Here is a 10,340-nt window from a genome sequence, read left to right on the forward strand (position 1 = left end):
AAGTCTGTCCAATACCCTATTAAAAACAAAGCAACTGTATTGGAGACCCCAACTGCCAGACTCTCTTCTGAGCTGATCGGTAGAGAGTTCTGTGTACATACAGAAGTTATCAGCTTTTATAGAGATGGTGATGTTATTACAACTTGATTAATTAGAGATCACAAGATATTAGCTGGGGGGAAAAGGAAAACAGCATTCAAACCCTTCACCTTTTAAACTTTATGCGGACTTTATGCTTGTTTTACTCTCTAACCAAGGAATTTAGATAGAAAATGGCTCAAGCCTACACAGTCCAAGATTCTTGCAGAACCCAGACCTATACATTTTGGTTCCATAGGCAGCTCTTCTAGTCCCTTTAAGAGAAGGAAGTATAAAAGACAGTCTAGTGTCTTTGTAAAAAGAAAAGTTGACAACCAATTCAGATTTTGATATGAAATGTTTGGAAAACAGTAGTCAGCACTGGGAATGTGAAACCCAATATGCCTTGTGGTTGCAATCACAGCTAAAGAATCTCTGACAGATGACCATCCAACCTCTCTTGAAATACCTCTACGGAAGGACAGTCCACCACCTCCTGAGGGAGCCTGTTCCACTACTGAACAGCTCTTACTATTGGAAATTTCTTCCAAATACTTCATCAGAATCATTTTAATCCACTTGAATTCAGGTCCCATGCTCTGGAACAGCAGAAAACAATTTCGCTCCATCTTCCATGTGATAGCCCTTAAGACATTTGAAGGTGGCTATCATATTAGTTCTCCTCTCCTCCAGGCTAAACATATCCAATTCCCTCAACTGTTCCTCATAAGACTTGGTTTCCAGACACTATCATACTGGTCACCCTTCTCTGCAGACCATCTAGCTTGTCAATATTCTTCTTGAACTGTGGTGCCCAGAACTGGACACAGGACTCCAGGTGGGATCTGACCAAGGCCAAATAGAGTGGTACTATTACTTCTCTTGATCTGGGCAGTATACTTCTTTTATAAGAGGCTCAGCTGATCCCTACAGAAAGCTCACACACTTGCTTACTTGTTGGTGAACACTCACAGCCATCTGCTAGCTTCACATTCCTTTTCCTCGGATGGAAAAAAAGGTCTTGCTAGTCAATGTCACAATGGAGATGTTTGTGTCATCATTCAAGCCAACAGTGCTGGTTGTATAGTATCTAAGACCCTGAACACAATGGGTAAGGTAGCCAACCATGATTGTAGAATAATACTCACTGTCTTGAGCAATGCCCTTTCCTTGGCCCTGTCATGTATCCCTTAGCAGTATGCTATTGTTTTGGCTAGGGAATCATCCCTACTTCCATCTCTGTTTCTTGGGATTTGCATAGAAATAATCCATAATTAAACATGCCAAACAGATTTGTTACATTTATATTTAGTATCTCAGAAACATGGGACTGAAAATCAGTAGAATTGCCAAGGCAACCTAGTCGTGTACTAAATGATGCTGAAACATTTGTGGATAAAGGTATTAGACCAGATACTGAGGAACTGATGGACTCAACCAGAGAGACTCAGTTGAGCAGATCAGAAAAAGAAATAAATACACTTGCTTACTTGTTGGTGAATGCTCCCAGCTGTTTGCTGGGTTCACATTCCTTTTCCTCTGAGGGAAGAAAGGGCTTACTAGTCAATGTCACAATGGAGAGGTTTGTGTCATCATTCAAGCCAACACTGCTGGTTGCATTGTATCCAAGATCCTGGGTAAGGGAGCTGAACATGGTTGTGGAATACTGTAATACTTGCTGTCTTGAGCACTGTCCTTTCCTTGGCCCTGTCTTGTATCCCTTAGCAGTAAGCTATTGTTCGGGGTAGGGAATCATCCTTACTTCCACCTCTCAATTATTTCTTCTGTCAAGAAGGATGATTCCGAAGGAGCCCTCCACTTTTACTTGTCCAGGGAGGATGGGTGAGAGAGAGCCCAAGTATATGAAACAGAGAGACCCCCCCCCAAAAAAAGGGAGGGTAAAAGGTAAAGGTAAAGGGACCCCTGACCATTAGGTCCAGTCGTGACCAACTCTGGGGTTGCAGCGCTAGCTCATCTCGCTTTATTGGCCGACGGAGCCGGCGTACAGCTTCCGGGTCATGTGGCCAGCATGACTAAGCCGCTTCTGGCGAATCAGAGCAGCGCACGGAAACGCCGTTTACCTTCCCACTGGAGCGGTACCTATTTATGTACTTGCACTCTGACATGCTTTCAAACTGCTAGGTTGGCAGGAGCAGGGACCGAGCAATGGGAGCTCACCCCATCGCGGGGATCCCCCCCCCCCAAATTCTCCCAGTCACAGGAACACAGTGGGAGGAAGCAACCTGACACTTCATTCTCATCTCGCAGCACACCAGCAAGAGTAACTACAACCCCAGACGAAACCAGAGTCATTATCCCAGGAGATGCTGGCTTCATGCAATGGCTGCTTTTGCTTACATGCTGATATTCAAGCAGGCCAATCCAAGCCATATTTATTTGGGGATAAATTCCACTGAATTCAGTGGGGCTTTCACCCAAAGTTAGTGGGCACAGGACTTCCTTTGCAGTAATTCTAAGCACAGGGAACCATGCCTGGTTATGCCTGGCACACCCAAGGGGAGCCAGAGCCTGGGTCACATCCTGGTCCAAAGTGGGTCACAGTACCAGCACTATCACCACACAAATATCTGGTAAAAAGAGAGAGAGAGAGAGAGAGAGAAATGGGTTCCCCAATGCACTTTGGGGTTAAAGGAGAGTCCTGGATTTCAAAAGGTTGAAAACTACTGTCTTAAGTGATCAGTTTGCTGCTGGTTTGAGATTTGTACAATTTGACAACAACGATGCTCTAAGCAGACTGAAGCTAAATTCCACAGAATAGGATTTATTGTAAGGATGCTTTTATTCCCAAGAAAATGTGTGAGAGATGGTAGGAAAGGTGGGGGGAGAACGACGACCAATAATGGTAACATCTCTACCAGATATCTAAGTTAAATGGTTATGCACTTAAATGGTATTTCAGAGTACTCAAAGCATTCCACCTATGTAGTTCTTGTTTGGATGTAACAAACTATGTTTTTACATTACATGAACAAGTACAGGGATGGGGAATGTGTGATTCTCCAATTGTTGAACTCCCATCAGCCCAAGGCCCCATAATAATAAATGCAGTCATGGAAATATGACAACATGCAAAAACAAAATGAGGCATGTGGGTGGGGGAGGAGGAAATAAGACATAATTTGATTTTTAAAAAAGAATACTTTTCCAGTCTCTTTCTGTGCAAATGCACTTATTCTTGAGGGAAAATCTTGCTTACATGCAATGTCACATTTAGCATGTGGCAAAATCTGCATCACTTAACAAAATAGTACTGGTAATGTCTTTTATCAAATCTCATCTCTTATTTGCTTAAATTTGCAGTTCTAAACTTAGCGTGTTGCAATTTGATCCACTGCACATAAAAACAAGTTGCAAAACTTAACAAGTGCCTATTTTTGAGGCCCACTTTAAGCTTGAGGCCCCAGGCTAAATTACCATTCTCTGATTGGCTCTGAACATGGCAAAGGGTGAGGGAAGATGGGAGGTGTAAGCAAACACCTTCTAGAGCAGCGGTTCTCAACCTGTGGGTCCCCAGATGTTGTTGGACTACAACTCCCATCATCCCTGAGCTCTGGTCTTACTAGCTAGGGGTGATGGGAGTTGTAGTTCAGCAACATCTGGGGACCCACAGGTTGAGAAAGGCTGTTCTAGAGGGTCACAGGCTTTCCATTCCTAGCTTACGGTGCAATCCTAAACATAGCTATTCAGTAGCAAATCCTGTTTAATTCAATGGAGCTTATTTCCAGTTAGGTGGGGCTAGGATTGCAGCCTTACTCTCTTAGCCATGCTGAATGCTCACAACTGCTTTATCATTGGGAAAAAGTTACAGGAGTGTGGGTATGTCATATTTAAAGCAAAACAATATTCAAACTTAGCTGTATATCTTTTAATTAAGTGAAATGCTTATGAATACTGAAAATTCAGATTACTGTACATGATCTTAAAGAGGGGAAGAACAGCAGCAGCCTATTTGGCAATCAGGTGTCAGGATTTCAGAATAATAGCCAATTTAATTGGCTCACTCAGAAGCTCAGCATTAACCAGGTTCCATCAATTTTGTTGTTTGGAATTTGTTTTCCATACTTAGAAATTGAACCCTATAGTCAGAAGAGGAAAAATTACTTTTAATCAACATGCAGATGGGGGGGGGGTAATACTCTACTCAAGAAGGCATGATTTTTCTTATATATAAAAAAAGTTTACAAAGATCAACTTGGTATATATATTTTAGCAAAGTCCATCTCGAATCCTTCCAGGAAGTATTTGACTAGTATAATCAAGACCCACTAGTATGTAAGCAGCAACTCGGTCTTTGAATTCATGTAGCTGATGATCAGATAGGACAGATCCAGTTAAGTACTCAGACAATGAGAGTCCCTCACACAGAGGCACAGCGCACCTAAAAAAAACTAGAGGTGGGGATTCGCCTTTTGCTTCCATGACCACAGCTGCACTGGCAAAAACATAACTGCAAACTTTCTTTTTACCCTAAGGCTTAATTACATCTAGCTTCAGGCTGCTGTCCCCCAAATAATTGTCAAGCAGGACACTATTATTATTTTGCATAACGAAAGGCCGGCCTTTGGTTATGCAAAATAAGCAGTGGGAAAACTGTGGCCCTCCAGATATTGTTAGCCTACAATTCCCATCACTCCTGGCCATTGGGTCATGCTGGCTGGAGATTATGGAAGGTGCAGCCAACATCATCTGGAGGGCTACAGGATCCTCACCTTTGCAGAAGACCCCAAATGTACAGATGGAACTGTCTGCTGTTGAAATCGAAGGACAACCAAGTTTGCACATGAGGCTTTGGCATATAGGCAGCACCATATCTGCCTTCACAGTAATCCTTGGGCTGGAAGATAAAAATAAAAATAATTCCCATAGACTCCCATAGCCATATGCTTAAGATGGCAGAGGGGAAACACTGACATTTCAGTAATCAAAAGCTACATATCCAGCATTTAAAGAGTTTGCACTTTACTCAGCAAGTTAATAATGGCTTCTTTGGTAAGGAACAAAGTCTCATTAGTATTTTGATTGCATACTTCAAATAGAGAAGGCTCATCCAAAACCTTCTTGCCACCTATTATAACATAGGGGTACCCAAGTTTACTTGCATCCTTTAATCTTTTACCAATGGTGAATTGTGTCCGGTCATCCAGTACTATCTCCTCCTTAAGCCAAGGGGCTGCTTCAACAATACAGTCATATAAATCCTCCAGGAGCATTGCTCCTTTCTCCTCCTTGCTCCCTCTCTTTGGGGGAATAAGGCAGACTTGATAGGGTGCAATGAGGCTTGGCCACCGAATGGCATCCTCAGTAGAAAGCACCTCAATGGAGGCTGCAAGAATCCGAGTCACACCCAGCCCATAGCAGCCCATTTCAGCTGGAATATGCTTATTTTCTGCAGTGCGGACGGTAGCGTTAAAAACAGAGGAGTATTTTGTGCCCAAGAAGAAGGTATGGCCAACTTCAATCCCTTTGTACTCAGCTAGTTTCCCTTTGCAAACTGGGCAATGCTTCTCATCTGGGTTTATCGTTTCCTCATTGGCTGCAAAGTCACAGCCTGTGCACATCATCAATCGGTCCTCACCAATGTCAGCGGGCAGCTGGAATTCATGAGACATCGTCCCCCCAATGCTTCCAGTAGCTGCTTGGACTTTCACAAACCGAAGGCCTAAGGTGTTGAATATGTTGCCGTAAGCATTGCACACAAGGGCGTAGGTCTGGAGGGCAGCTTCCTTGGAGGTATCAAAGGTGTACATATCCTTCATATAAAATTCTCTGCCACGCAGCAACCCAAAGCGTGGTTTTGGCTCATCTCGAAACTTTCTTGTTACCTGGTACAGCAAGAGGGGAAGCTGCTTGTAAGACAAATGGCCTTGGGAAGCGATTAGGTCTGTGATGGCCTCTTCATGAGTAGGTCCTAGGCAGTATTCTTGATTGTGCCTGTCTGCCAGTCGTAATAGTTCACTGCCCATGAGTTCCCACCTTCCACTGGCTCTCCAGAGCTCTGCTGAGCTCAATGCGGGCATGTTCACTTTCTGACCCCCTATAGCCTGCATTTCTCGGTCTATCACTCTGATGAGCTTCTCCAGTGCTCGAACAGTGTAGGGCATATAGTGGAAGCAGCCGGGACTGGCCGGGTAGATAAGTCCTGCTAGTAACATCAGTCTCTGACTTTTACACGTCAGTTCACCTGGTTTGCTGGTTTGCTGTGATGCTATGCTATCCTCCCGCAGATTCATCGACTGGAAGTGCTGGGATACACACTTTTGTCTTGCGTGAAGATCAGAATAAAACCTGCAACACTGTTGCTGCCTTTGGCACCAACCAATCCAAATTTTCAAAGCAGGAAGAATCGTTTTCCCTCTTCTGAGAAGCCCATCCATTTTGAGACTCACAGATGAAGCTTCTCTTTCAAATCTGCAGGCAGAGAGAGAAAATAAAAGCAACTCATTTCACATAAACAGATGCACATTTTATATCTAGCCAAAAGAGATTCCCCACATATTTTAGCTACTGTGAGAGCCGAATGCATTGAACACAGCCTGTTTGGCTAAACATGGGGCTGAATGGTTCTAGCTGATTCAGTTAACTGGCAAATAAATGAGGAGTTTCTAGAAGAATGTGCTTCCGACAACTGTCTCAAATGATGTTTAAGACCTGCTTCATCACCTTCAAAATGTATGCACAGGCACAAGAATATACATTTGCAATGCTCACACAACAGCTGTACAGCTTCCCCTGCCCCACTTAGGGTACACATCTGTACAGAAAAGGCATATTGGCCCTTCCATTATCCCTGACCATCGTCCCTGACCCATCAGTCTGGGGCTGAACCCAGCAACACCTGCAGGGCCAGAGTCTTCCTCATCCCTGCTGCAATGCAAGAAGCTGCATGTTTTAATACCAACAATGAGCTAGCTTTTCCTATAGTTGCAAAGATAACATTTGAAGAGCCACGAAAAGCAACCAAGTGTCTTCACGGTCCAAATTAAGATGTTGTCCAAATCTGTTAACGCCTCCAGAGACTTTTTGAGGAAGCAGGAAAAGAGAAATAAGAAATTCCCCTGCTCGTCCCCCAATTACATTGCTATTGTAACATTCGCGTCATTTCCATCACGGGGCACCTATCTATATGGTGCCTGTTTTGACATTTCTGAGAAGAGGGACGCCGGCGGATTGGGCGCAAAGGTGCAAGAGCTGCCTCGGGGGGAAGTCCTACTGAGTACGGCTTCCTTCCGAGAAAAAACACAAAAGCACTGGACTTGCACGAACCTCGCTGAACTGGAAGCGCAGCCGAGTCAAGTTTCATACGCAGCAGCTCCTTGAGAAGAAAAGCGACCATAGGCGCCGCTGAAGTGCAGGGTGCAGTTTATATCCCCGGGGAAGCTTGCAGGGCCAGACTTGTCCTTGCAACGGTCGCCGGCGTTACCACCCTACGCTGCAACTTTCCAGCTCTTGCAGCGCCCGTGGCAGAAACCACGCGGTGGCGGGACTGGGGTGCAACAAAGTATGCAGCAGCTGCGCGTGCGCAGCAGCGATGCCCCGTCCCTTTCGGAACGGAGCCGGAACCATAGAGTTGAAGGAAACGAAAGAGCGACGCTCTTTCTCTCCCCTCCGTCTCGGGCGTGCAGATGAAGTCCGCCAATAACCATGGCGATTTAGGTTCAGGCAGCCTCTCGTGACACGTGAAGAGGCCTTGCTAAATAGCATCCCTACTCTTTAAATCCTCCTCTTTTTAGGCTCCTTGCTGCAGAATTTCAGTTTGCCGGCCCGGAGTAATGGGAATAGATATGAATTAAGAAAATGACTAACTAAAAAGGCCAAAGCAGGAAAAGTTTAGCGGCTCCTTTTGTTTCTGCGCTTTCAACGCGCAAACAAGTCCAGAAGTAACTGGAGGAACACTCACGTTAATATCCTTGTAGGGATTCGCACCACTTCAAATCCCTTATTGGTAAACGGAAATTTGGCAGAAATTTAAGAAAGGCTTCGCCCACCGAGCCACACAAACCCCCTACACAAAGCAAAATATAGCTTAAATTTGTGTGCTTGAGGAAGAATGACAGGCGATATGGAAAATTCCGAGAGATGCTGCTCTCCCTTAGATTCATTGGGGAAGGCTGCTCCCCTTAGGCAACCATTTGAGAGAATAGGATATTCCCCATCCTCCACCCTAAATGAAGCCCAGCACTGTATCTGTAGTGTTGAAATATTATGTTCTGGGGGAAGTTCTCGGAATGGGTGGCTAAAACAGTCCCTGCCTGGAAAATTACGATCAAAAACAGGTATGGGCAACCTTTGGCTTTCCCTGTGTTGCTGAATTACAACCTTCACCAGCCACAGCAAGCTGGTCCGATGGCCAGGGAAGTTGGTGGAAGTTGAGTAATACCTGGAGGGCCAAAGGTTCCCCCACACCTGTTCTAAAATACATTGCACACAAGGAAAAGGGGGTGAGAAGAGATATTTACCTTTTTGACTGCACTTGGCTGTGCCACATTTACTTGCACTTCTGTAACTTCTAGGCTTGGCTAATGTAGGGTGCTGTGTGTAGAGCTGCCCTTAAGGGCAGTTCGGAAGCATCATTCGGTCTAGAAGGCAGCTTTTTACGGGTGGGAAAAATGCATGCCCATATAGCCTATTTGCATCCGTTGCACTGACTATCACTATGGCTTGAGGCCCAGTCTAGATACTGTACCAAAGTAAAAATATCACTCTTTCAGTAGCTCCATGTGATACTTTCATTTTTTTATTCCCCCCAATTTTTTTATTGTTTTTCCAAATTTATAACAAATAGAAAAAAGAACATCAAAAAACAAACAAACAAACAAACATTTATCCTAATTGTAACAGTTCCACTTTTGTTAACATTGTTGGGTGACTTCCTCGAATCCCCCTGGCTGAGTTTCCATATAAATCATTGTAGCTGTTTTCCAAAACTATTTTCACTAAAATTTACTTGGTCAATTAATATCTTTCTTTCTCCATGTGATACTGTACTTTCAGTTGGTTTGATGCTTGTCTCTTTGTTGTCAACAACTCTCTGGTCCTAAACCTTTTCCTGTGAAAGTCTGTCACTTTCTCCATTCTAATGATTCTTCTACAAAGCTTGCTTCACTGTTAACTGCGCAATACTGTAGAGTATACAGTTTACAAAACCAGATTGGCCATATATTTTGGGTGGGTGGTTTTTTTGTTATCTGATCAGGCATAAGAGCAGTGAGATTTGCACCCCCCCCCCGAAGTTGAAGAAGCCTGGTAGCTGTAGGATAGAGTTAGTTTTGGTAATATGGGAAAGTTTGACTTAATATTTCCTGTTTTCTTCCTTCCTTACGCACTAAATCGTTTCCTCGGGGCAACAACATGGGGGTAGGAGAAGGGAGTGGTGGGTAGAAAAATTGGCTTTCACTGAATGGACGTTTTCAGACTATCCTAGGGTAATTGTTGCAAATACAGTTATGTGCGGTCATTAGGGTTTTTGTTGTTTTTGTTCCAATGTGTATCATTTTACATCAATGGGTGCCAACATTTTGGGGCTGTGGTTACATTTGGAATTTTGAATGGGTGTCATGGGTACCAATCTATTGCTTTTAAACTGGTGGGGTTTTGTTTTTATTTGTTACTATGTTTTTTTGTTTTGTTTTTATGTTGTAAACTAACGTTTGCTCATCAGATAAAGGGTGCTAATTATAATTATAATTTGTCAGTGGTGTAGTGTAGGGGGGTCTACTGGGGAGATTGACCAGGTTGCAAACATTTTTGGGGTGCGTCTCTGCAGCTTCCACCCCGACTGGAGACCCTCCCAATCCCCCCCCCACCTCATCTAAGCAGCATGCTGAGCAGGAGCTGTAGTGAGAATGGGCCCTTGCATCCCTCAGCTGTGTGGTATCCCCACCAGCGGAGGAGGTGTGTAGACAGGAGTCTTGCAGCAGCAGCAACCCATCCCCAGCACAAAGAAGCGTGCATGCATGTCCCACCACTGCTGCACAGCTCCCTCTGCGAGCAGCAGTGTGCAGTATGGAGGTGCCAGTTAGGGGGCGCAATATTTGTCTTAAGGGGCACAATGCTAGTCTTGCCATTGGCACTGGCAACCCACACTACACCACTGCAATTTGACGAGGCAATGGAGCAAGGGATGATGTAATCTGTTCTTTTTGTTTGCCGCTTGATCACATTTCCCAGAATTTACTTTTACCCCTATTCTCACTTAAAGTTCAACCAGGTTTTGAAACACATGTTTCCGGTTCTCAGGTGCA

General features: G+C 44.3%; 1 protein-coding gene across 2 annotated transcripts; it reads right to left on the reverse strand.

Annotated features, from left to right (window-relative positions):
• Window positions 1-4,858: 4,858 nt before the first annotated feature.
• PARS2 (prolyl-tRNA synthetase 2, mitochondrial) lies at window positions 4,859-7,595 on the reverse strand. Of its 2 annotated transcripts, none has more exons than XM_081195413.1 (2): window positions 7,363-7,595; window positions 4,859-6,507 (listed from the first exon to the last, which is right to left on the reverse strand). In XM_081195413.1, the coding sequence occupies exon 2, from the start codon at window positions 6,471-6,473 to the stop codon at window positions 5,043-5,045; it is 1,431 nt and encodes a 476-aa protein (XP_081051539.1). In that variant the 5' UTR covers window positions 6,474-6,507; window positions 7,363-7,595; the 3' UTR covers window positions 4,859-5,042. The 2 variants fall into 2 exon arrangements, with proteins under 2 accessions (XP_081051539.1, XP_081051540.1); XM_081195414.1 differs by lacking the exon at window positions 7,363-7,595 and adding an exon at window positions 7,215-7,308.
• Window positions 7,596-10,340: the final 2,745 nt, after the last annotated feature.

This window comes from Podarcis bocagei (genome assembly GCF_964188305.1).
Source record: "Podarcis bocagei genome assembly, chromosome: 5".
Lineage (NCBI taxonomy): Eukaryota > Metazoa > Chordata > Lepidosauria > Squamata > Lacertidae > Podarcis > Podarcis bocagei.

Excerpts from the sequence above, each read along its gene's own strand:
- PARS2 (XM_081195413.1), bottom strand. The coding sequence starts at position 6,473 with ATGGATGGGCTTCTCAGAAGAGGGAAAACGATTCTTCCTGCTTTGAAA.